Source organism: Phialemonium atrogriseum, assembly GCF_030411735.1.
Source record: "Phialemonium atrogriseum strain 8032-3 unplaced genomic scaffold QBC33scaffold_17, whole genome shotgun sequence".
Lineage (NCBI taxonomy): Eukaryota > Fungi > Ascomycota > Sordariomycetes > Cephalothecales > Cephalothecaceae > Phialemonium > Phialemonium atrogriseum.
This window is the reverse complement of record NW_026848154.1, coordinates 152,985-177,257: the sequence shown is the minus strand read 5'-3', so window position 1 is coordinate 177,257 and position 24,273 is coordinate 152,985. Positions and strand designations below refer to the sequence as shown.

Below are 24,273 nucleotides of genomic sequence, written 5' to 3'. Positions count from 1 at the left end.
TCGCTCCTTCCCGAAAACCCCCCAGTCTCTCACCCCCCCCGGTCAAGACCGACCCCCAAGATTAACCGTCGAGGTAACCGTCGTCGGATTCGCCGGCGGCGGCGGCCGGCTCGGCGGCCTAGTCGCCGCCTCCGTCCCCGCCGCCGCTGGGACCAGCATCACCGGCCCCGGCACCAACCCTCCGAACATTCCCCTCCCGGCCGTCGGCGTAGGCGGCGGCGGCGGCGGGTGCGGATGCGGGTGCGTAAACGACACGTCGGTGGTGTCGGCGCAGTGGAACGAAGTGCGCGTCCACATCCCCTCGCCGTCGACCACGGCTACGACGGTGGCGTAGACTGTTGCGATCCCGTCGTCTCCCTCCTGTCGTCGTTGTCGTCTGGGTATCGCGCCCGGCGGGCCGTCGGCCGCGCTGACGGGTCCGCAGTCGGTGGCTGTCACGACGGCGGTCACGGTTGCGGAGTAGGCTGTCCGGGTGAGAGTTTTTGTGATTGTTGTTGTGGTCGTGGGTTGGGGCTGGTCGTCGCGGCGGCGGAGGGGGGCGTCAGCGGCCGAGGCGGTTGGTTCCACTGGGAGGGTGCGGGTTGTCGGCGGGGTGATAAAGCTGCGGGTCTGGAGGCAGGCGTATGTCGTCGCGGCGCTGGGCGACTCGGCTGTTAGGGTGGTCGTGAAGTGGATCACTGGGCCCGGGTTGAGGTAGTCGACGGTGGACACGTGGACGAGGTTGCAGCCGCTGCAGTCGATGTGGCTTGTGATGGTGTCCGTCGCCGTGTAGATGGTCCTGGTATGCTCGGACATCAACAGTGGCGTGATGGGCACGAACTGGGTGTGCGTGCATTCTGCCGCGGTGCTCGGTTCATCCTGCCGGACGTCGAGCCCATCCCGGGGGATCTGTTGGTGCGGGGGCGAGGACGGGTCGGCGGAGCACACCGTGAGCGTCGTGCTGAACGGCTCCGTCGCCGTGGTGGTTCCCGTGACCATTTCCACTGGCCCCAGTCCGCCGAAGGCGCCCGCGAAATCGGCCGTGATGGCCAGGGCGCACCCGCCGCACGGCACCCGCGAGTACACCGTCTCGGTGGTCGTGTAGACCGTCTTCAGGATCGAGGGGGTCCACTCGCCCTGGAACCCGGCGACCAGCTTTGTCAGGGTCGTGGTGCATGTCGGCGTCGCGAACGGCGACTCCCCGCTGGCGGAGGTGGTGCCGAGGGGCGGGGGGGTCGGCACCGGGAGTGGATTGGCGGAGGCATCGAGAACCAGCGCCAAGAGGCAGAGTGGTAGGAACGAAGTCATGGTCCTCGTTTATGCACCGGAGGGGGAGCTAGTCCTGCGCAAGAGTAGTTACCAGGTCTGAGTCCTGTAGCGTAAAGAGGCGAACATATATATCCATCTATATATATAGGGATAATCTGGTTCATTCCTGGAGTTTGTTGTTGTCATGATCGGCACCCACACCGCAAGATAGATAGCTCATATGGAGTATACGATCATGGTGCTACGATACCAGTCGACGAGCCACAGCGCCCCTTCCTTCGGTTCGTAGGATCCCAACAACGCCCGGCCGCTCGTGCGGGGAACGTATATGAAGTAGCAACGTCAAAGGAACCACGGGGAGGCGTATGAGTCTCATATGAGATGTGTGATCTTGGCCACGCAGGTAGTGTTGTGCTAGCTCGGGCGAATGACAATATTACCGCCACCGTCGAATCAGGAAGCAAAAGCAGACCAAACCATGGAAACCCTTGCCAAGAGGAGAGTGGCCAATCTGTTCTGTACGACCTGAATTTCTCAGCTGAATATACAGGTCTTTCCACCTGCCAGCTAGGACAGAAATATTCAGTTCCATCCGGAAGGTGCCTGCGGATCAGATCGATCTGGAATGTTCCAGGGGTAATGGGGGACCACAGCCGGGACTTGGTCACATGTCATGAAAACAAGCTTCGACGGCGACATTCTCTGGCTGCAACCCAACGGGGGTCTCCCATTTTCCCGGTATAAATTAGGGTCGCTATCCTGTCGAGGTGGGTGGCTGCCGTGGGACATAGGCTATATGGTGTCTCGGACGTCATCGAATCAGCAAATTACCTGCACATATTAACCCGGGACCCCGGATTGAGATCCAACAATTACGCAGAGAAGATAGCCCCCAACCCTGGGCTGTACCGCGGTATTCCGCCGTCATTTCAAGTGGGATGCGCCCTACTCGGCGGAACCACATACCCGTCACCGAGGGCATCTAACATCGAGACGAGGTCGTGGGCTGAGTACCGACTGTCCCGGCTCCGAGATGCTCCTCAACAACCCCGAACTTTGTGCGCTACTACTCAGCTTCGGCCTCAAGTCACAGACAGACCTTCATCACGCCTGCAGGGACACCTCTCCCGTGTCCGCCGTCCAGATCAGAACTGAGTAATGCCAACACCCAATGTAGGCAGGCCCAAAACGTGGCACTTCGACGGGCCGACCACATAAACTAAATATCTAAATCGGGACCGCTTCTGCAATCTGATCGCCCCTCCCCTCCTCCCGCCTCTATTTTTTCGTCCACACACACGCGGGAAGGGCAAGTCATGTCTCGGCAGGTGCGGCTCCAAAGTTGCTTCCCTTGGTACCCGGTTTAATAACCGAGTGTGACTGACTGACTGACTGACTGACTGAGGCGTGAGGATGGACGAATTTCTCAACGTGGGTCCGTCCTTTTCGCAATGGAATTCCGGTGATTGCTCCTCGGAACCTGGAGCCGGGAGCCTGGTACCATTCCTCTGGGTTCCATGCAGTTCCAGATTTGGGAGTCGGAACCTTCGCGGACGAAGGACGAACGTCTGTACTGCAAGTACCCTGCTGTTTTGAGGGTTGTCAGACCCTCTCTGGGTTGTCAGACCCTCTCTGGCTTCTCATCCCGGCCTCTTGTTCCGCTGAGGCCGTGGGCAGGAGAGAGAATTCTGGTAGAATATTGTAGTCTGTCGACGTGATGCCTCTGGCGATAATAACTACTCCTTACCTCGAGTCCTTTTAGAAACTAGAAACTTGAGGTCGGTTTGGCTTCGTTTCAGACATGACATATGTCGATGTTGATATCTGTTACACTATTTTATTGGGAAATGGGGAGATTTGACACGAGACCCCGCAACACCATCACCTGGCTCAAGACAGAACCCCCATGTTCCTCACTCCCAAGTGCAAGACCACGTAGACGCCATAGATTTTGTGCCAACTCCCAGCAATGGAGATCAGACAAGAGAAACAACCCCATTTCCATGTCACCCCCTTTTTTCTCAAGCTATCCGGGTATCCGCATCCTTTCCCCCCCACCCAGCATGCCCACATCTTTCCTTTCCACGTTGACGCATCGGCAATCAAAGCAACAAATAAACAACCGATGCCGAACCTCGAACCCGCCTCATTGGCAAGCATACACCGTCGTCGTCCCAACCGGCACAGTGAGCGTTTCCGTAAATCTCCCCGCGGGGCCGTACCCCGCCAGCGCCGTGCTGATCACTAGCGGGCAGCCCCCACAGTCGAGCTCGACCGTAGACGTGGCCCACTGCTCGTACTGCGTCGTCATGCTGCCCGCGCTCTGCGGCGGCTGTACCACGAAAGTCGTCGGGCACGACGCCACATCGTCGAGGCCGTCCCGGGCGTCCTTCTTCCCCGGCCCGCGCCTCGGTCTTGCCCTGGGATTGGTGGTGGTGGTTGCGCTCCCGGTCGGGACGGACGTGATGGTGGCGGGATGAGCAGGCGCCGGTCGCGACGGGCTAGCCGCGGCGTGGAAGCCTGCGCCGGTAAATGCTGGATCCCTCGCGTCCAGGGCTGTCGACGGCGCGCACACCGTGGACACCGTCGTTGCGGGCGTGAGGACTGTCGTCTGTCTGGTTTCCGTCATCAGAGGGCAGTAATATATCTCCTTCTTCACGTAGACGTCGGAACATCCGTTGCAATCGACGTGCGTATAAAGAGTGCTTGTTGATGGGTGAATCGTCTGGATCTCATTAAGGGTTATGCATGGATTAACCCCCGATTCAGAAATGGTCGTTGTGCACTCCCTGGCTGGACGCCTTGGCCAGACAGCGCCCTGGGCTCCTTGGACATTTGTGACTCCTTCCGGTTCCGACACGGCATCCCTGCGGAGATGGTTGAAGAACAGAGGCCCGTCTGCCTGCGACTCGGGGATGACCACAGGTGAGGACAGTCCCCGAGACAGAACGACAGCCAGAGCCACAAGTCTTGTTAGCTCCATGGTGAGCTGATGCGCGCGGGTGTGTGTATCAGATGACAGTCAATAGCTCTCCAGCTCGCCTGGTAAGTGCTGAATATGGTGTTTGAGTCTGTTCTCCACTCCAGCCCCTCGAACCTCTAGGTTGACTCAGCCCAGATCTATATATAATGGCTGGGGCGGACACCAGCGTCGCGGTGCCTCGGACACAGTGCCGCCGAGTCGGGCAGGCTGGATGGGTCGGAGCAGAAAATCACGAGAGTGGCTGGCGAGCCAAGGTTGTGGTATCCATGGGAGCGTTGCAGTCGCGTGGCAGGGGCATCTCAGATGGTGGTGTAGAGGGTGTAAGGGGTGTAGGGGTGTAGTTCGTACAGGAATGTGCTGATGCGATCCAAGTGACGTCTGCCTTGCTCGAGCTGGGTGTTACCAGCGTCTGCAGGAGGAAGTGGGCGGAAAGTCGACTTAAACCGGGGGATGGGCTGCAGATGGGGGCCCTTGTCAAGTCCAAAAAGGACGCCAGTCGAGGTCCGGTGGCAGTGCGGGTTAGGGAGAAGCAAGACCAGGATGGACCTACCTGGGAGACGAGAGCGGGTTGCTATTTCCCATCTCGAAGCCCCCACCTGTTGCTGAGAGGCGGACGCACGTGAATGGAAAGAGCGACGTGACAGTGACCTGGGCAATTTACTCATAGAGGAGAACGTCGGTGGAAGGTACCATGGAAAGATGGAATCAGGATCCCATTGGCCGGCTAAATTTGGCTGCAGAGGCCCCCAATCTCCATGTTCGCCCGGATTAATCAAATAACATATTAAACCACCCCTTCTCGTGGCCAGGCGACTCTTGTACTCCGCGGACCCGAAAAAGGACAAACCGTCGCACGTCGCATCGCTTCGGATTAGTCCAAGGCGGAAACACCCAGGTGGTTTTGTGGTCGGCAGGGGTTGGCAGGGGTTGGATGAGGATTGCCTGGGTAACCTGTGCACTTCCGACTGCCGCCAAGCCTTTCGCCGATCGATGATGGGAAATGGGAAGCCTGCCTGGCATTCAACATGGACATGGATGGTTAACCTGGACTATTACAAAGTTCGAGGCCCCCTGGACTGTGAAGGACGGTACCTAACTAGGTAGCTAGCCCACGTGGGAAAAGAAGACAGGGCACTTCTCATTCAGCGCCTTGAAGCAGTGCAATGTAGTATAGCCGCCCAACACCCTAGCCGGCACGAACACCACAGGCGATCAACGTATTCCTGTTGTAATTGTACACCATAAGACATACCGAGACAGCCACTTTTCCTCTCTACCCTACGCACAGAGGCGATACAAGATAAAATACACACAAGCCGTCAATAGCCGGGGTGGGCATAGCCGACCAAAGGATCCCAGCCGGTCCGACGGATCCGACCTTTCCCAGATATGTATAGTTGGGTCTGAAGGCAACGAACGAAGGTCTAGGCAGTGTAACGGGTGCCTTCAGCACCAGCCGAGTTTTCCCAAATTGCGTATATAGACGAAAGGCGAGCGAGCATCAACGTCCCGCCGGAATGCTAAGCGTCAGGAACCAGGAGCCGGCCAAGGGGATGGTGGATGTGACGGTGTGGGTGGTGGTGTGGGTCCCTGTTCCGCCTGGCCGGGCCGCTAAGGAAGACCAAGGGCACCCGGCCACGGTCGCCGTTCTCTCCGCGAGAATGGTGATGGTGGTGGTTGGGCGCACTGCCACGGGTCCCTGCCCCCCGACCCTGAAAGTCTCCAGGGCAAGGGAGGGTCCGCAGTAGGTCGGGCACCAATGCCTCACCGACTCCGTGACAGTCGCGGTCCAAACGTAGCGCGTCAGGGTGCCGTCGTGGTTGGTCGGCGCGGGGAGGACTGGCTTGACGGCCTTGCAAACGGTCACTGTCGGGTCTGGGACGAAGGCAGTTGAAATTGGGTCTTCGGTGTTGACGACGGTCACTGTGATCTGCGGTTCGAAAGGAATCCAGTCTGGATCCCCGGGCATCGTAGTGGGCCCTGAAGGAGAACTGATCCGGGGCTGGACTCCGGGCTTGCCACCCCAAACAACGCCGTCCGTGATGCGGGGCTCGGCTCGTGTCTCGGCCCCAGGTGAAGCGGGAAGCCCGCTCAGGGTCCCGCAGATTTCTGAGTAGTTTCCCGCCATAGAAAGGCGACAGAACTCCAGGATGTCCATGATAATATCATCGCCGCCAAGTCCATTCCGGGTGGGTGCGTCGACCTCGGCGTTCTGACTGGCTATATCCGTAACATCTGGGCGCTTGGTGGGACGAGCGGTGTAGTTGGCAGATGCAGTTTCAATGAAAGGATGGGCGAATGCTGCGGAGGCGAGCGAGAGAGCCAGAAGGCTGTTGAGGGCGGCGCGGACCATGATCGTGACGTTGCAGCTGGAAGGAGTCCAAAGGCCGGTTCTGCAGAATTCGATACAATGTATGTCGTGGAGAAAAGCAGGATCTGTTAAGGGAAGCCAAAGTCGGTCGATGTGCCGTGGGTAGAATGAGAGAATGGCAGTTACGAAGGACGAGGGTGAGCGTGGGTGCCTGCCTGGCGATGGGAACCTACCTACCTAACCATATAGGTATTAGGTAGGTATGAAGGTAGCTCTGGCGCCAGCCACTATGGAAAGGCAAAATGATACAATTTAGCACACCTGTATCTCCGCTGTGATAGTACAAGAGCGACAAGCCTGTTACATACCAGGATGAGGCTAGACCTCTATTCGAAAACCGTGCAAACCGTACGGCGAATATCTAAGGAGAATGTGGCGCATACTGAAGCTTAGGAGCCAGAGATGGACGACATGTGAGCTGTCCAGGAAATGGTCAAAGCATACCCATCCTCAGTTGGCGCCGACGAGGTCTACGTTGCCGAAGTTGAAATTGAAGTTCAGACCTTCGTATATTGGCTGTAAGTAGGTTGTCAGTAGGCCTGGCGACGGCGGACGAACGGCGGCGTGGCAGTGGCTAGACGAAATGAATGGGGAGGGGGGTCGACATGAAAGCTCTTGCACTGACCGAGTCTTCCCAGTCCCACTCGCTGTCCATCCCGAACCCGAACCCGAGCCCGATGTCGCCAAGCCCCAAGCCTTCGCCCGTCGCACCTCCAAGCTGCTCCGCCGAGCCGGCAGCGGGCTCCTCGCCAAACCCGTCCGGCGTCGTCTGCTCCCCTGCCAACTCCTTCAAGAGGTCCCAGCAGCGCGAGAGCGACTCGCCCACGCTGTGAAAGGTGATCCGCGATATCTCGGCATCGCTGGCCCCGCGCTGGAGTGTCTCCAGCTGCGTCAGGAGAGCCTTGACGAAGATGTGGCCCTTGACGTTGGTCTCGCCGGAGCGGATCCGCCTCTCCGTGTAGCCAACCGAGTACTTCACCGCGTCGAGCAGCTCGGCTCGCGGCGCCGCTCCGCTGCCCATCCCGGCAGATGAGTGCAGGTCTGCGTCGACGGCGGACCCCGGTCGGTCGAGCTGTTGATCCATGTTCATGCTCTGCCGGAATGACCGGTCCTCGAGTCCCTGCCATAGCAACTCGAGTGCCAAAGTCATCATAACTTGCATCGGCACCGACCGGAAGGCGCCGGCGCCCGATATCGACAGCCGCACAAAATCATCCGCTGGGTTCGCTACGCCTGACTCGCCGACAGATGACGAGGTGGCGTAGCCGCGATGCAGCTTGAGTGAGGTCTCCACACACATCTTCCTGGCGAAGTAGTAGGCGGGATTTTGCTGTGCCAACCCGAGCCACGGGTGATTTAGCGCGAGGAAGAAGCGATGGACCATGTGCTCCGCCAACCTAAGCTGGAAGAGCGAAAGGCGTCTGGGCAGCACGCCAGCGGGGTCGTAGGCAGGTTGCAGAACAGCCGACAGCGCCCGGCAGGCGATTGACAGTTCCGAGTTCCAACGGAGAGTCTCGTCATAGGTGGCTGGAGAGCGGAAGTCGTTAACAAACTGGGCGATGGCGAGTCTCGTGGGGAAGGACCGCAAGAGGGTTATCTGAACAGTTGCTTGAGTGAAAGAGTTTGTAGGCCTTGGCACAGTGGTAAACTGGTCATCCTCGGTGAGCTGTTCGTCGTCAAAGTTCGACGGCGGTTGCGTATCGAAGTCTTTCAGCGATATCAGGGGTGGCCCGCCAGAATCGATGCTGGACTGTAGACCGATCTCCAAGATGCTTGCCCACAATCGTCTTCGTAGCTCGGCCCTCTGTGTGGACATCTTGGGAAGGTTGTCCGGGTCACGGTGGAATCCCATGTATATAGCGGTCCGCATAAGGGACCCGGCAGAGATCCAGGTGAGGTCGCCGCCGACCCCACAAGCTTCGCGACCCAAGTGCAAGAGACACCTGATCTGTAGGCCGGCGAGGTTCATTCGAGACTTCTGCGACGGCATCACGAGCCAGAACTGGGCCTCATAGATCCATTGGCAGGCCATCTGTCGGAGAGAAGCGACGTTGTCCTGGAAGCATGTACCTATTGCCATGCAAAGCTGGAATTGGATGATGAACATCTGGCTCGCACTTTGTGGGTTCTCCCAGTATCTCTTATATTCCTGCCAGAAGGTGGGAACATGGAGAACCCTGTAGACCGTCTCAAAGGTTCTAAAGTATGCGCTAACAAGTTCATAAGCAAGCCTTTCGGGGGGGATGTTCTTTCCATATCCCGCTGAGAACTCGGCCGGAAGGCGCTGCGATTTGATGGACCGGGCTATGTTTTTACACTTCAGAGTTTTATGGTAATAATCCGAGGTCTTATCTTTTTCAAGTCTCTCGGCCATGCCCACGATTAAAGGGAACTGGTAATATGTTAGAGACGAACGTGGAAGACATGATGCATTGGGAGAGGGGGCAAAAACATAAGAAACGACAAACTGGCGACTTGAGGGAATGTTTGAACGACTATATAGCAGGATAACGTCTCGAGAAGACTCACAAATCTCGCCACATTCATCCAATGGCTCTTGCCAAAGTATCTCGTCTTAGCCAGGACGCCGTGGACGTTTGACGGCTCCGCATCTGCAAAATGGGCTGGCCGAATATCGCTCGAGCCGCCTTGGCGCTTCAAAGTATCGGCTAGCTGCTGCTCTAGCTGGCAGACTCGCTCAGCCAGCGACACGGCGGAGCTCGCAGTCTCCCCCGAGAGGTGGGTGGCGGGAGTGGGGGCAGGCGTTGTCTCGGAGGCCCGGCCGCTCAAAACCGGCAGGGACGTTCCCGAGACGGCGGGAAACTGGCCGGAGTGACTCCCGTAAGTCTGGTCCATCGCGCCGAAGCGGGGAAGGGCGGTACGCTCCTCGGCCGAGCCCTGACCGGCCGGTCCCGGCGATAACCTCCATAGCCTTGGCTTTGGCCGACGGGCCTCCTCGAAGGTGCAATTTACGATCTTGGACTTTATGCAGCTAGCGCACGGCTCATTTCGATCGCAGCGGATCTTCCGGGAGCGACACTGGATGCATGAGAGGGCCGGCCTGTTGCGTTTCCGCCGCTCCTGCGTGCTAGACGGACTTGACCCGGTTTCGGCCTCGAGCTCCATTTGACTGGGGGGGTTAAAGGGGGAAGGGTTTCCGTGTGGCAGCTTATCAGATGATCAGATTAAGCCCGCTTATGGTTGGTTCACAGCCTGGAACGGATGTGCTTTTGACTTGGGAAATGTTGGGATTCGGTCTTTGGAGGGGCTTGCGTCAACAGTAAGTCGATTTTTCGGGCGAGGTCGGGGATTTGGCGTGACACGAGCCACCTAAAAGGGTTATCCCCGAACGCGGCGCCCCACTTCCATGAGGATGGGAGGATGAGGTGGACTAGCTCGGTCCTACGGATCCGACCGGCCACCGGTGTTAACTGGGTCGATCCTTCATCCAAGAGTTGGCTCTCTCCTATTGGTACGCTACATCTCGCTGGCTGGAAGATGGTGGTTGTGCTCATATAGCCTTGTAAGTGGTTCGTCATCAATCTCCGTGGTCGTCCGCTATGGCCCGAAGATTCGCAGGCTGTGGTGACGGTGCTGCCGGGGACCGGACGGGCAAATATTATATTATTGTCAGCGTCGCCATGAAGCTGAACGGTGTATCTGCTCCATTCGCCTTCTCAAAGCATGTTCTGAACCATATACCCTTGCCCTTCGACACAAACTTGACCGACCGCTTCGATCTCAACCCCTGGCGGGATTAGGAGACGCGATAGATAGCAGAATCATTGATACAGATACCCCTTTTTCTCCTCAATATGTCTGCAGAGCCAAAGTTCCCTGAAGTCCCACTGGGCACCCTGGAACAGCATGATCCCGAGAAGTCTCACCCAACATCGACCAGCTCATCGCACCACGCTGTCGACACGATCGAGGCCAAATCCGACATCAGCGACTTCCCGGAGGGCGGCGCTAGAGCATGGATGGTAGCCGCCGGCACTGCCAGTATCCTGTTCTGCACCCTCGGCTATACCAACTCCTTCGGCATATTCCAGGCGTACTACATGGAGAACCAGCTCCGGCACGAGACCCCTGACAGGATTGCCTGGATCGGCTCACTGCAGTCCTTTCTTCTGTTTGCCTCAGGGTCTGTCGGAGGCCCCTTGTTCGATCGCTATGGTCCCAAAGTAAGCCCCTTTCTTCGACCTGCCCCAAACAAATAAGGATACTAACCGTCCTCTCAGGTGATCTGGCCCGCCGCGATCCTCTACATCTTCGCCATAATGATGACCAGCCTCTGCAAGGAATACTGGCAGTTCATGCTGGCCCAGGGTGTCCTGACCGGCATCGCCAACGGCCTGCTGATGTTCCCCTCCATGGCTGCGACGCCGCAATACTTCAGCAAGAAGCGCGGCGCAGCCATGGGCATCGCGCTCGCGGGCTCGTCGCTCGGCGGCGTCATCTTCCCCATCGCCCTGGCCAAGATGCTAACCGAGTCGACGCTCGGCTTCGCCTGGTCCATGCGCATCTGCGGCTTCATCATGATCCCCTTCCTGGCCTTTAGCTGCGTCGCCATCCGCGCCCGGCTGCCGCCCCGCGACACCAGCTTCTTCCTCCTCTCGCCCTTCCGGATCCCGCTCTTCAACACCCTCATCATCGCCGAGTTCTGCCTCATGATCGGCATGTTCAGCCCGCTCATCTTCCTGCCCTCCTTCGCCATCCAGATCGGCGTCGACCCGGCCCTGGCCTCGTACCTGGTCGCCATGCTCAACGGCGCCTCCATCTTCGGCCGCATCCTGCCGGGCTTCCTGGCCGACCGCTTCGGCCGCCTCAACATGCTCGCCGCCGCGGGGGCCACCACGGGCATCCTCGTGCTCGTCTGGCCCCAGGTCACCGGCACGGCCGGCGTCGTCGCGTTCGCCGTCTTCTTCGGCTTCTGCTCCGGCGCCATCGTGTCGGGCGGCTCCGTCGCGCTCTCCATGTGCCCCGAGGACCCCAAGGAGACGGGCACGTATCTCGGCCAGGGCATGGCCTTCGCGTCGCTGGCCGCGCTGGTGGGACCCCCCGCGACGGGGGCGCTGCTGGAGAGGTACGGGGGTTACGTCCAGATATCCATCTTCGGGGGCGTCCTTACGTTGGTTGGGGCGGCCCTTGCATTTGCGTGTAAGATGGCCACCAAGAAAGGCCTCTGGGGTAATATCTAGGGAGGATCTGTGTGTGCATCAACTACATCAAAAAGGAGCTGGGGTAGCGTGGGATAGATGTTCTCGTCGTGGCAGAGGGTAAGATAGAATGTGCACGGCGCCCTTCTGATTGCTTATACACGGTAAAAAACTGGCGGTATGTCATAAATAGATTGGCTCATGGCAACTCTTCTCTGGGCATTTACAGGGGGGATAGAAGGAGGTGGGAAACGAGTAAGATCGATAATCATAATATAGAGAATAGTCGATAAAAAGACACCAGCATCTGGATTCGAGACGCCACAGGAAATCTGACGCTTGTCAGGGTGGGCGTGGGCGCCAACCCAATGTAGAAGGGATGATACCAGTGGCAATTTTCTGGAGTTCACATTATGTAGCGAGGCTGCTTGTTTCGATCGTGGGCATAGATCACTCTCAGGGATACCATCACAAACCAACTGGATTAAAGAGAATAATGATATGCCAAACAAAGACCATCGTACATAGAGACAGAGATTTCTGTATTCCGCCGAAATGCGGCATTACTCGAAGGAAGTCAGTCATTGTACAGGGATATCGAGGGGATGCCGGTCCGGCCTGCTCGGTTTTCTCCTCGGTCCAGTGGAGCAATCAAGCCATCGTCCGCGTAAGAACCACTCATTTTAGGAGACTCCCTCCCCAACACCTGCTTGGCTTCCTGCTACGCATGTCTATCGAGGCTTTCAAAGCGCCTGATGCGCCCAGCCGTTGGTTCCCCAATCCAACGATGCGTTGATCGGAGAGATATTGCGTTTACAGGAGAAACTCCAACGGGTTCTCGACCACCTTCTTGAGCTCGCGCATCCACTCGGCACCAACGGCACCATCGATCACCTTGTGGTCGAAGCTGGCGGTGACAACGATCTGGTCCTCCCACGCAACACCGGTCGTGCCATCCTCATTCTCGACGGGGACAGCAACCTTCTGTGTGGTGCCGACGGCCAGGATGGCAGCTTGTGGTGGGTTGATGATGGCGGTGAAGCGTTCGACCGCCGGGTTCATGCCCATGTTGGAAATGCTGATGCTGCCACCCTGGTACTCCTCGGGCGTGAGCTTGTTATCGCGGGCCTTCTTAGCCAGCTCCTTGACGGCGGCCGAAATGCTCTCCAGGCCCTTTCCTTCGACGCCCTTGACGATGGGAGTGATGAGACCGGACGGGGTGGCAACGGCAACCGAGACATCGACGGTCTTGAACTGGCGGATAACACCGTCGCGCCACGAGCTGTTGACGGTGGGAACCTTCATGCAGGCGACGGCCATGGCCTTGATGAGGAAATCGTTGACCGAGAGCTTGTACTTGCCGTTGGCAGTGCTGTTGAGTGCCTGTCGGAGCTTGAGCAGCTTCGATACCGAAAGGTTGGCGGAGACGAAGTAGTGCGGGTTCTCGCTGACAGACTCCTTCAGCCGGTTTGCGATGGTCTTCCGCATGGCACTGGTGGGGACGTCCTCGTACAGAGCACCGGCAGCCGCACCGGCACCAGGAGCGGACGCAGCCTTCTTGACGTCTTCCTCGGTGATCTTGCCGCCGGAACCGGTGCCCTTCAGACCGTCCAGGTTGACGCCCTTCTCGATAGCTAGGCGCTTAGTGGCAGCCGACATATTCGGCTCGCGGTCGAGGGAGGTCTGCAGTTTGCCAGTGGAATCGGTCTCCTCAGGCTCGGGTGCCGGCGTTGGCGCCGGCGTCGGGGTAGAGGATGGTTTAGACGACTCCTCCTTGGGAGGCGGGGGGGCTGCCTCGCCACCAGCATCCTTGAGGGTGAAACCCTCAAAGGCGCTGACGTCGGTTCCCTCCTCGACAAGGACTGCGATGGGCTGCAGGTAGAGGCTTGGTCAGTGCCTAGACCCAACGGGCAAACGGCAAGGGGGACAGTGACTTACGTTTCCGACGGGGATATCCTTCTCGCCAGTCTCCTTGAGAATCTTGGCAAGCACACCCTCCTCCTGGAACTCAAAGTCCATCTGGGCCTTGTCTGTTTCGATCTCGACAAGCACCTCGCCCGGAGCGATGGTGTCACCGGGCTTTTTCTGCCACGCGCCAATGTTTCCGGCGGTCATGGTTGGGGAAAGAGCCGGCATCTTCACGACGGTGTGCGGCGGGTATGAGGCGTACCATCTTGCCAGGCTGTAGGGAATCACAACTCTGGCTGTCCTGCATTTATGAAGGACTTGCCTTCGGAGCACTGGTGCGAGCATTCTGGATAGGGTGGGCGAAAACAGGTGGGAAAAAAATAGCTCTCTACTGGGATGGTGGAGGGCACCAGCGGTATAAAAAAGAACGGATTGCTCCCAATGATCGGACACACGAGAGACGTGGTATGGCTCGTCAAGCGTCCTCGGATCGATTGGAGAGTCAATTGAAGATGGACGAAAGACAATTGAGGAATAAGGCGGAGCGTCAGGGGAGAGAAGGGCGAATTGATGGTGACGGTGATTTGCGCCGCTCGCTGGGGCCAGTTTTTTTTTGCGTGGGAATTCTCGTTGGGAAGCTCCGTTCCAGGTCCGTCGGGGGTCGTTGCTGGTCACAGCTCTGCTGCGCTAAACCTTTTTGGGATTAGCCACTCCCGCCAAAATTCGTTCACCCGTCGTACCTCCGTCTCATGGAAACATCGGATGGATCCATTCTTTAACAGGCCGGGATCAAATGCCAGGTCATATGCGTAGGTACTGCATTTACGTAGCTATATGGCGAGATAGAGACTCAGGGCCACCCAGAATACCCAACATTGAGAGTTCAGTTGCCTTCAATTGCAGTCTATTCGTGTGCATCCGTCTAAAACCTATTGAGAACTGCCCTTTGCCTTCCGCACCTCGACATTACCGTCTTGCAGACCAAAGTATGCCGCTACTGGCTTCTGAGCCCCAGCACCATTAACAATCTCGTCCCCATTCTTGCCATGGAACAACCCGATCTCAACAACGCCGACAATACTGATCAACCGTTGCGCCAACGAATCTACCGTCCAGGTCCCCTCCTTTCCATCGCTCATGTCCTTGGCCAGTAAAAGGGGCGTGAATGGGGCATCAATGATCAGCATCCCGTTGTCGGTCACAACAGGCCCAGCCTTTCCCGGTAATCCTGGGCGGATGCGGGGGTTGATCGAGCCCATCAAGGTGAGCTCTGCTAGAACCCTCCCTGCAGCCATTGGTAGGACTTCGATTGGCACTCCCTGTGTCCAGACGGTGCCTAGCCGCGGTGATATCTTCCGGAAGTCAGCCACGCAAACAAACTTCCTCGCACTGGCAGCAACGATCTTCTCCTGCGTCAGACAAGCGCCTCCGCCCTTGATAAGGTTCAACTCCTCATCAACCTCATCAGCTCCGTCAAATGCCACATCTAGCACCTCGCCAGCGGGAAGGTCTTGTATGTAGGCGAGGCGAAGGCCGGCTTTGAGAATCAGTTGCCGCGACTGCTCGCCAGTGGGGTAAAAGCACATCTTTGAGGTGACCTCAGTGCCAATGGCCGCAATGGCTTCGACCACATAGACGACAGTGCTGCCGGAACCAATGCCGACATGACGGTACAAAGGCTGCAGATAATCCTCTACCGCCTGAAAGGCGGCTGCACGTTTGGATTTCTCCACTAGCGCCGCTTGCTCTTTGACAGTGAGGTTTGCTGCTGATGCTGACATGGTCCCTCTGGAAAGCCTGAGGCTTTTGCTGCTGAGAGAGATGTGTTGCTGAGAAGCTCGAAGTTTGGGACTTGAGAATGGTGATGATTTGCCTGGAATAGAGGACTGATGGTAGGTCTGACAAGATCGATAAGATCGCGGAGTCGTGGAACAAATCCGGGTTCTCAGTAAGGCCACTTCAAGCCCAATTGCTGTCTTCCTCTGCAGAGACATAGATTTGAGTCATTTGACTTGGGGTTAATGCTATGCGCAGGACAATATTTAGTGTAATCCCTGCTTGATTATCTAATTGATTATAGAATTTCTGTGGTTGCATCACGTCCTCTTTCCATTGGCTGATAGACGCGTTTCGTTCCTTGCAGTGCATATCACATGACACAAAGGGCTGCAGGCAGTGTGAAAGGAAGGAAGCTGAAAGAATATAGGTGCAGGCTCAGAGTAAGTAGAATGAGTCTTTTCTGTGGCAACCTTCAGACTCAACAAAGATGGGTCTATGATCTTTAAGAAGTAATGATACAGACAGATTCGGTAATTTGGTGCTTCCCTTGCGGCCTTGCGGCTAACCACAGCTCGCTCTGTCTTGAAATTTCATTGGCTGCTTGGGCAGAGGTTACAGCTAGCTTTGTGTGACTTATCGGACTGCGTAAGCTGAGGTGAAGGTTCCACTTTTTCGGTGGAGGCTTTTTGCGCTTCTCGCTATCGACGAGTGTCAACTTCCAATCCATAACTCCAGTTTATCCGCGCCAGTGAGGCTGCGAATCTGGCAGCCTTCCTTTTCTTTCACATGATAAAGCTGCTGGTTTTACAGGACATCTGTCCCAGACTTTTGCAGTAATCCGGGCAGGCGGAGAGTCTCATCGGCCAGCACCCAAGAAACCCCCCGCGCTGATCGATCTCGGTCCCTTTTCTCGTCTCCGATCCCTCCGCCGATGCCCACTTGTCCTCCCTTACGCACACCATGACCTCCCTCAAATTCATGGTGTCCTCTCTGGACATCATTGCAGCAAACTCTGGCAGGAATAAGCAGTTGGCCGAACTTGTCCAGAAGGCACTCGCCGCCGTCGAGAAGAACGAGAACGAGCTGCCAGATCCCGAAGTCATCTTCGCTCCCCTCCGACTAGCCACCAAATCCGGCACCATTCCACTTGCCACCACAGCACTTGATTGCATTGGCAAGCTTATATCATACTCCTACTTCTCTGCCCCCGACGCCGATGGCTCTCCAGACCAGGATGGAGGAGCCACGCAAGCACCTCTCATCGAGCGTGCCATCGACACCATCTGCGACTGCTTCCAGGGCGAAACCACCTCCGTCGAGATCCAACTACAAATAGTCAAATCCCTCCTCGCTGCCGTCCTGAATGACAAGATCGTCGTACACGGTGCTGGGCTATTAAAAGCAGTCCGACAAGTCTACAATGTCTTCCTCCTTTCCAGGAACACGGCAAACCAGCAAGTCGCTCAGGGAACCCTGACCCAGATGGTTGGAACCGTGTTCGAACGGGTCAAGACAAGGCTTCATATGAAGGAGGCCCGTTCGAGCCTCGGAAAGCTGAAGGATAGTACCAGCAACCTCACTGTCGACCCACTCGAGTATCAGAATGGCCAGGTCACAAATGGCGACGGCGACGATCCGGGAGAGGCGCATTCGGATGCTACTCCTTCTGAAACTGCAGCTAGTGGGGCCGGCAAGCTCACCCTCAAAGACCTGGAGCACAGGAAAAGCTTCGATGACTCGAACTTGGGCGACGGCCCAACCATGGTTACCCAGCTGAAGCCGTTGAAGAAACCAACGAGGTCGATCTCCGAGCAGACCCTGCCCGAAAATGGCCAAGACGAGACGTCCGATGCGCTCGATGCTGAGGATGAAGTGTACATCCGAGACGCTTACCTTGTCTTTCGGTCCTTCTGCAACCTTTCCACCAAAGTCCTCCCGCCAGATCAGCTCTTCGACCTGAGAGGCCAACCAATGCGGTCGAAGCTCATATCGCTCCATCTAATACACACCCTCCTGAGCAACAACATCTACGTTTTTACCTCACCCCTATGTACCATTACCAACACCAAGAACAACGAGCCGACCAACTTCCTTCAAGCCATCAAATTTTACCTTTGTCTTAGCATCACACGAAATGGGGCCAGCTCGGTGGATCGGGTCTTCGAGGTTTGCTGTGACATCTTCTGGTTGATGCTGAAGTATATGCGAGCCCCATTCAAGGTACGCTGATTTCCCATGGCATTGGTGTTGTTGTCGGTGTTCTTGCCCCTGGCTGACTTGTGCCCTCCAGAAAGAGATAGAGGTCGTCATGAACGAGATCTATCTAGCCCTTCTTGCTCGAAAGAATGCGCCGCTGTCTCAGAAGATGTATGTTGTTGGCATGCTTAACAGGTTTTGCGGAGACCCACGAGCGCTGGTGGAGACGTACCTGAACTACGATTGCGACAGAAACGTGGACAACATCTTCCAGACCATTGTCGAGGATCTCTCCAAGTTTGCGACCTCCCCGGTGACGATTCACCCGATGCATGAGCAGCTCTACGAAGAGAGGCACTCCAGGTCAAACACTGGCAGTGACTGGCAGCTCAGGGGGGTCTTACCACCCCCCTTGTCGGTCGCACACATAATTCCCCACCACGAGCACGAGACCGAGATACCCAGGGAATATATGATGAAGCGGGCTGCCTTGGACTCCCTGGTCGAGACTCTGAGGTCCCTCGTCAACTGGTCACAGCCTGGGCGGCCCGAGTCCCACGCTGCCACTCAGGATTCCGAGAGAAGGCTGTCGGGAGATGAGGTTAGGGAGTCGATCGACCCGTCAGTGGGTGACAGTTTATCACGCATGGATACTCCTGTTCTCCCGTCAACCCCTATTTTAGACGACGATCCAGAACACCTGGAGAAGGAAAAGGCTCGGAAAACTGCAATGACCAATGCCATCCGTGCATTCAACCAGAAACCCAAGAATGGCATCAAGCTGCTGCTGAAGGAGGGCTTCATACCGAGCGACAAGCCCTCTGACATTGTCGCCTTCTTGATCAGCGAGGAGCGATTGGACAAGGCCCAGATCGGCGAATATCTTGGTGAAGGTGAAGAGAGGAACATCGAGATCATGCACGCATTCGTGGATACCATGGACTTCACCAAGAAACGCTTTGTAGATTCGCTCCGTCAGTTCCTCCAGTCCTTCCGGCTACCGGGCGAGGCACAGAAGATCGACCGTTTCATGTTGAAGTTTGCACATCGCTATGTCATGGGCAATCCCAATGCGTTTGCAAATGCCGACACGGCATATGTTCTGGCATATTCCGTCATCCTCTTGAATACCGACCTGCACAGCAGCAAGGTTGCAAACCGCATGACCAGAGAGGACTTTATCAAGAACAACCGAGGCATCAACGACAATGCGGATCTCCCCGAGGAGTACCTCACCACCATCTACGAGGAGATCCAGGGCAACGAAATTGTCCTCAACAGTGAACGGCAGGCTGCAGCTGCTGCAGGCTCCCTGCCGCCACAGGCAACCGGTCTCGCGGCTGGTCTCGGCCAGGCATTTTCCAATGTCGGCAGGGATTTGCAACGGGAAGCCTACGTTCAGCAGTCTGAAGAGATATCCCTCCGTTCAGAACAGCTGTTCAAGAACCTGTTCCGCAGCCAGCGTCGAAATGCCGAGAAGGCGGGTGCAAAATTCATTCCGGCCAACTCCTTCAAGCACGTCGGCCCCATGTTTGACGTAACTTGGATGTCCTTCTTCTCTGCGCTGTCGAGTCAGATGCAGAAGACGCAGAACTTGGAGGTCAACAAATTGTGTCTCGAAGGAATGAAGCTGGCTACAAAGATTGCGTGCCTGTTCGGCCTTGCCACTCCTAGGGAGGCCTTCATCTCTGCGCTCAGAAACACGGCGAACCTCAACAATCCGCAGGAAATGCAGGCTAAGAACGTCGAGGCTCTCAAGGTGATCCTCGAGCTCGGGCAGACGGAGGGCGACCTTCTGAAGGAGTCATGGAAGGACATCTTGATGTGCATCAGTCAGCTGGACCGGTTGCAACTGATCTCGGGCGGTGTGGACGAGAGCGTGGTGCCCGACGTTTCCAAGGCCCGATTCGTACCACCGGCGAGGGGAGATACAGGCGAGTCCCGGAAGTCTTCCCACTCGGTAAGGAGGCATCGGCCACGCTCAACTACGGGCCCCCAAGGAGTCTCGGTGGAAATTGCGCTCGAGAGCAGGTCCGACGAGGTCATCAAGAGCGTGGACCGCATATTCACCAACACGGCGAACCTCTCGGGCGAGGCAATCGTGCACTTTGCGCGCGCCCTGACGGACGTGAGCTGGGACGAGATCAAGGTCTCAGGCTCCAACGACTCGCCTCGCACCTACAGCTTGCAGAAGATCGTCGAGATCAGCTACTACAACATGACGCGTGTCCGGTTTGAGTGGACCAACATCTGGGATGTACTGGGAGACCACTTCAACCGAGTGGGATGCCACAGCAACACGGCAATCGTATTCTTCGCCCTCGACTCGCTCCGGCAACTGTCGATTCGGTTTATGGAGCTGGAGGAGCTATCCGGGTTCAAGTTCCAGAAAGACTTCCTCAAGCCGTTCGAGCACGTCATGTCCAACTCGAACAACATCACGGTGAAGGACATGGTCTTGCGGTGTCTCATCCAGATGATTCAAGCCAAAGGAGAGAACATCAGGTCCGGGTGGAGGACAATGTTTGGCGTTTTCACTGTCGCTGCAAGAGAGCCATACGAGAGCATCGTCAACCTGGCTTACGAGAATGTCACGCTGGTTTACAAGACGCGCTTTGGGGTCGTCATATCCCAAGGAGCCTTCACAGACCTCATCGTGTGCCTGACCGAGTTCTCGAAGAACATGAAATTCCAGAAGAAGAGCCTGCAGGCTATGGAGGCTTTGAAGTCGGTCATCCCAAGGATGCTCAAGACACCTGAGTGCCCATTGTCTCAGAAGGGCGGCTCAGCCCCGGACGCCGCCGAGGCCAACGTGACGTCTCCAGGCCCCCAGAGCCGCACCTCGGTGGAAGAGGGCTTCTGGTTCCCGGTCCTGTTCGCCTTCCACGATGTCTTGATGACTGGAGAGGATCTCGAGGTCCGATCTAACGCGCTCAACTACTTCTTCGAAACCCTACTGAAATACGGGGGCGATTTCCCCCCAGATTTCTGGGACATCCTCTGGAGGCAACAGCTCTATCCGATCTTCATGGTTCTCCGATCACGGCCTGAGATGAGCAACGTCCTGAATCACGAGGAGCTTTCGGTCTGGCTGTCGACAACCATGATCCAGGCGCTTCGCAATATGATCACGCTCTTCACCCATTATTTCGACGCACTCGAGTACATGCTCGATAGGTTCCTCGAGCTGCTTGCCCTGTGCATCTGCCAGGAGAACGACACGATTGCGCGGATAGGCAGCAACTGCCTCCAGCAGCTGATCTTGCAGAACGTGACCAAGTTCGCCCCGGAGCACTGGTCCAAGATCGTTGGCGCGTTTTGCGAACTCTTCGAGAGGACCACCGCCTACCAGTTGTTTTCGGCGACGACCATCAACTCTACCGCATCCTTGTCCGCCCCGCCAAATGGACTTGAATTCTCGGGGCCCCTCAGCCCGACCACAGTAGAGGCCATCTCTGTCGACGAGAAGTCGCTCAGAATCAATGGCACGGAGAAGAACGGCTATGCCTCTGAATCCGAGCCATCGGTACTGCAATCCCCGGGTGCCGATGATGACGCCCTTGCTAGTACGCCCACGGCAACCACGAACTCGACCGGCCTAACTTCGATATCTCAGCTGCCTGTCTCTCCACAGCTTGAAGAGTTCAAACCAAACAATCCCCTTCAGCAGCAACCCGTTGTGGTAACTGCCGCCCGACGGCGGTTCTTCAACCGTATTATTTCCCGTTGTGTTTTGCAACTTCTGATGATCGAGACTGTCAACGAACTTTTCAGCAACGAGGCCGTGTACGCTCAAATCCCGTCGTCGGAGCTTTTACGTCTGATGGCGCTCCTCAAGAAGTCGTATCTCTTTGCAAAACGCTTCAATGGTGATAAGGAGTTGCGAATGCGTCTCTGGCGCGAAGGCTTCATGAAGCAGCCGCCCAATCTCCTGAAGCAGGAGTCGGGCAGCGCGGCGACATACGTGGCGATCCTTTTCAAAATGTTCGCCGACACATCCCCCGACCGCCAACGTAGCAAGGGCGACGTGGAGAACGCGCTGTTGCCTCTCTGCCAAGACATCATTGGCAACTACATCGCCCTAGAGGAAGAGAGCCAGCATCGCAACATCGTCGCCTGGCGGCCGGTAGTCGTGGACGTGTTGGAGGGCTACGCCGCGTTCCCGCGTGAGGCGTTCTCGAGCCACATCAAGAGCTTCTACCCGCTCGTCGTTGAGCTGCTCGGGAAGGAGCTGAGCGGCGAGCTCCGGGGGGCACTGCTCCTCGTGTTGAGGAGGGTCGGCGAGGTCGGCCTCGACATCGAGGGCATGAGCTCCAGTGGTGCGCCGGCAAAGGGGAGTATAGATGCCGGCCGCAGAAGCAGCGTGCTGTCCGCCATGTCGACCGAGGCGGCATTGACGCACAGCATGGACAATGCGAGTGACGATGCGTCGAATCGGTTCCTCGGGAGATAGGGAGTCGCATGTAGGCAAACCCGGGTTTGGGGGGGTATCTTGCGGTCCCAAACAATGTTATAGATAGGGGCTCCTTTTTCGGGATATAGGGCCCGTGCGCGCGCCTTGGTTCTCGATGACTGGGTCTCGAGTGCTTGAGGCGAACTTCGCTTCTCTCTGTTGCATGGTGTATGGTGTGAAAGAACGGGTTAGAGCCACTTTATGTTATGGATGTTGTGTGAATATATGCCCATTCCATCTACCTGATATCAGTCCACAGGCTCTGAGACGTTGAAAATGTGAAATGCCAGTGAGTTTAGCACTGTTGACAGGAATCTAGTAGGAGAGGGAGGTAAGCAACTTTAAGGAGACTAGGAGAAGGGGGTGAGTAAAAAAAGAGAGGAAAAGGGGGGTCTTTCCAGGCAACGTTCTTACATCCTCTGCTCCTGACATTTTCAAGAGCCTGTATGTTACAAAAATGCCCTTCAACTGGCTGGTATCTTTGTTTCGCAATCTATTTCTCATGCAAGTTCCTCTCGGAGACACCCAATCATCCGATATAAAGGCCAACCAACCTTAAAACGCCCAAACCCGAGCACAGGATCATCTCGTGGTATGTACAGTACATACAACAGCTCTTCCCACCAATCGACTCCCCAGCGCAGGAGCTACCCATGTTCAGCCCCAATGCCCACCAGCGACGCGCACCGCCTCCCCGGGCAACACCTCCCGCAGCCACAGGCGCAGGTCGTCGGCCTCCTCGGGGACGGTCCGGTCGGGCAGGCCCAGCAGCGCGGCCCTCAGGGCGGCGCCGCCGTCTTCGTCGGCCGTGGCGCCCCTCAGCAGCGCCCGGAGCGTCTCGACCTTGTACGGCGACCGCTCGGGGGCGACGCGCATCAGGCTCACGAAGCCCTCCATGAACTCGACCAGGTTCAGATGCATGAGCGCGTCGCGCCTGTCGACCATGCGCAGGGCCGCGAACTGCAGGAGGCCCTCGTGTTGTTGGCCGCCGCCGCCTCTTCTTTGCTGATGCTGATCCGGACCCGGCTCCTCGTGGTCGTCATCATGGTCATGGTCGACACCGCCGTTGGTCGCGTGCGTGGGCCTCCCCGCGGCGAAGTCGGACGCCGCCACGGCGTGGAAGTCGAGCACCGCCAGGCGCGGCAGTATGTCCAGCAGGCGGCCCTGCGCGAGCGACAGCTGGTGCCCGTCGGCGGGGGCCGTGCCCGGGTGCCGGCCCGAGCAGATGTCCACCAGCAGCTGGTACGGCTCGCGCGTGCGGAACAGCAGGCGCCACAGCTTGCCCCGCCCGGGAACCCTCCTCTTGACCATGTCTGCGAGGACCTGGTCCTGGCCGCCCTGGGCCTGTCCGGTGCTAGGCGGAGGCGGAGGAAGGGGTGGCAGCTCGCTGTCGGTGTCGAGAAGGTCGCCCAGGACGCGGCGGCCCTTGGCGCCGACCTGCGCGTGCGGGGATAGCAGCCAGCGGCGCAGGAGCTCGGCGAACAGCTGGGGCATGTCTGCGAGGAGGGCGGCGTCGTCGGCTGTGCGGGCGGCCTTCTCGAGGACGGTCATGGCGAGGAGGTTGACCGACGGCTCGGGCGAGCTGAGGGCGTGTATGAGGGATTCTTCCGAGGCGAGGGTGAGGGACTGCGTGAAGGTGACGGGGCTGAGGAGCCTGGTGGCTAGGCTGGCGGGGAGGGCGGGGTCTCGGTCGTCTTGCTGGAGGATGGCGACGAGTTTAGGGAGGAGGAGGGGGATGAGTGGTGGTATGTTGCTCTCTGTCAGCGGCGGTTAGTGAAGATCAGGGCAAGAGGGGAGATGAGGGGGAGGCTAGGTCACCTGTAAGCTGGAGCTGAACATGGTCAAACAGCTTCGCGTCCAGAGCCAGACTTGAGTCCCGCATAAGCTGGTCTAGATGGAGGTCGAGCTCCTCGACGCCGGTGACGGGGATCGTAGTAGTATCCATGGCGGGCGGTGCAGCTCGGGCAGGAAAATAAAGAGGGGGGGGGGAACTTCCTGCTGTTTACTTCAGGAGAAGCTATTGACAGAGACCATGACGGAGAGAGGGGTGAGATCGGCAAGCGGGAGCTGGCTACCTACATAGGTACCTACCTCAGAGCAGTTGTGGGGGGTGGCCAATGCGCACCTACATTGCGGGGCTGCCTACATTCAAGAAGCCCCGCCAAAAAATTCCAGC

At 57.4% G+C, this 24,273-nt stretch overlaps 9 protein-coding genes across 9 annotated transcripts; 2 read left to right on the top strand and 7 right to left on the bottom strand.

Annotated features, from left to right (window-relative positions):
- Window positions 1-42: 42 nt before the first annotated feature.
- QBC33DRAFT_589683 (uncharacterized protein) lies at window positions 43-1,458 on the bottom strand (the record flags this gene model as incomplete). Its single annotated transcript, XM_060431588.1, has 1 exon — window positions 43-1,458. The coding sequence occupies exon 1, from the start codon at window positions 1,285-1,287 to the stop codon at window positions 43-45; it is 1,245 nt and encodes a 414-aa protein (XP_060282078.1). The 5' UTR covers window positions 1,288-1,458.
- A 1,610-nt stretch (window positions 1,459-3,068) lies between these two features.
- On the bottom strand, window positions 3,069-4,381 carry QBC33DRAFT_119152 (uncharacterized protein). Its single transcript, XM_060421966.1, has one exon. It carries the CDS (start codon window positions 4,229-4,231, stop codon window positions 3,395-3,397), a length of 837 nt encoding a protein of 278 aa, XP_060282077.1. The 5' UTR covers window positions 4,232-4,381; the 3' UTR covers window positions 3,069-3,394.
- Window positions 4,382-5,732: 1,351 nt separating this feature from the next.
- On the bottom strand, window positions 5,733-6,584 carry QBC33DRAFT_560301 (uncharacterized protein; the record flags this gene model as incomplete). The annotated part of the gene is made up of 1 exon (XM_060430047.1): window positions 5,733-6,584. The coding sequence occupies one exon, from the start codon at window positions 6,582-6,584 to the stop codon at window positions 5,733-5,735; it is 852 nt and encodes a 283-aa protein (XP_060282076.1).
- Window positions 6,585-7,176: 592 nt separating this feature from the next.
- QBC33DRAFT_454012 (uncharacterized protein) lies at window positions 7,177-9,728 on the bottom strand (the record flags this gene model as incomplete). The annotated part of the gene is made up of 2 exons (XM_060424710.1): window positions 7,177-8,994; window positions 9,132-9,728. The coding sequence occupies 2 exons, from the start codon at window positions 9,726-9,728 to the stop codon at window positions 7,177-7,179; spliced, it is 2,415 nt and encodes an 804-aa protein (XP_060282075.1).
- Window positions 9,729-9,971: 243 nt separating this feature from the next.
- QBC33DRAFT_474677 (MFS general substrate transporter) lies at window positions 9,972-12,206 on the top strand. The gene is made up of 2 exons (XM_060425232.1): window positions 9,972-10,786; window positions 10,844-12,206. Exons 1-2 carry the CDS (start codon window positions 10,418-10,420, stop codon window positions 11,801-11,803), a joined length of 1,329 nt encoding a protein of 442 aa, XP_060282074.1. The 5' UTR covers window positions 9,972-10,417; the 3' UTR covers window positions 11,804-12,206.
- Window positions 12,207-12,565: 359 nt separating this feature from the next.
- QBC33DRAFT_119122 (2-oxoacid dehydrogenases acyltransferase-domain-containing protein) lies at window positions 12,566-14,126 on the bottom strand. The gene is made up of 2 exons (XM_060421965.1): window positions 13,700-14,126; window positions 12,566-13,633 (listed from the first exon to the last, which is right to left on the bottom strand). Exons 1-2 carry the CDS (start codon window positions 14,012-14,014, stop codon window positions 12,575-12,577), a joined length of 1,374 nt encoding a protein of 457 aa, XP_060282073.1. The 5' UTR covers window positions 14,015-14,126; the 3' UTR covers window positions 12,566-12,574.
- A 339-nt stretch (window positions 14,127-14,465) lies between these two features.
- On the bottom strand, window positions 14,466-15,911 carry QBC33DRAFT_542718 (ribose 5-phosphate isomerase). Its single transcript, XM_060428302.1, has one exon. The coding sequence runs from the start codon at window positions 15,661-15,663 to the stop codon at window positions 14,599-14,601; it is 1,065 nt and encodes a 354-aa protein (XP_060282072.1). The 5' UTR covers window positions 15,664-15,911; the 3' UTR covers window positions 14,466-14,598.
- A 412-nt stretch (window positions 15,912-16,323) lies between these two features.
- On the top strand, window positions 16,324-22,426 carry QBC33DRAFT_119093 (uncharacterized protein). The gene is made up of 2 exons (XM_060421964.1): window positions 16,324-17,668; window positions 17,739-22,426. The coding sequence occupies exons 1-2, from the start codon at window positions 16,409-16,411 to the stop codon at window positions 22,095-22,097; spliced, it is 5,619 nt and encodes a 1,872-aa protein (XP_060282071.1). The 5' UTR covers window positions 16,324-16,408; the 3' UTR covers window positions 22,098-22,426.
- A 328-nt stretch (window positions 22,427-22,754) lies between these two features.
- On the bottom strand, window positions 22,755-24,042 carry QBC33DRAFT_454292 (uncharacterized protein; the record flags this gene model as incomplete). Its single annotated transcript, XM_060424721.1, has 2 exons — window positions 22,755-23,854; window positions 23,916-24,042. The coding sequence occupies 2 exons, from the start codon at window positions 24,040-24,042 to the stop codon at window positions 22,755-22,757; spliced, it is 1,227 nt and encodes a 408-aa protein (XP_060282070.1).
- Window positions 24,043-24,273: the final 231 nt, after the last annotated feature.

Excerpts from the sequence above, each read along its gene's own strand:
- QBC33DRAFT_119093 (XM_060421964.1), top strand. The coding sequence starts at position 16,409 with ATGACCTCCCTCAAATTCATGGTGTCCTCTCTGGACATCATTGCAGCA. Across the intron at positions 17,669-17,738 it reads ATATGCGAGCCCCATTCAAG|AAAGAGATAGAGGTCGTCAT; the intron begins GTACGCTGATTT and ends TGTGCCCTCCAG.
- QBC33DRAFT_542718 (XM_060428302.1), bottom strand. The coding sequence starts at position 15,663 with ATGTCTCTGCAGAGGAAGACAGCAATTGGGCTTGAAGTGGCCTTACTG.
- QBC33DRAFT_119152 (XM_060421966.1), bottom strand. The coding sequence starts at position 4,231 with ATGGAGCTAACAAGACTTGTGGCTCTGGCTGTCGTTCTGTCTCGGGGA.
- QBC33DRAFT_474677 (XM_060425232.1), top strand. The coding sequence starts at position 10,418 with ATGTCTGCAGAGCCAAAGTTCCCTGAAGTCCCACTGGGCACCCTGGAA. Across the intron at positions 10,787-10,843 it reads TCGATCGCTATGGTCCCAAA|GTGATCTGGCCCGCCGCGAT; the intron begins GTAAGCCCCTTT and ends CCGTCCTCTCAG.
- QBC33DRAFT_119122 (XM_060421965.1), bottom strand. The coding sequence starts at position 14,014 with ATGCTCGCACCAGTGCTCCGAAGGCAAGTCCTTCATAAATGCAGGACA. Across the intron at positions 13,634-13,699 it reads AGGATATCCCCGTCGGAAAC|CCCATCGCAGTCCTTGTCGA; the intron begins GTAAGTCACTGT and ends CTCTACCTGCAG.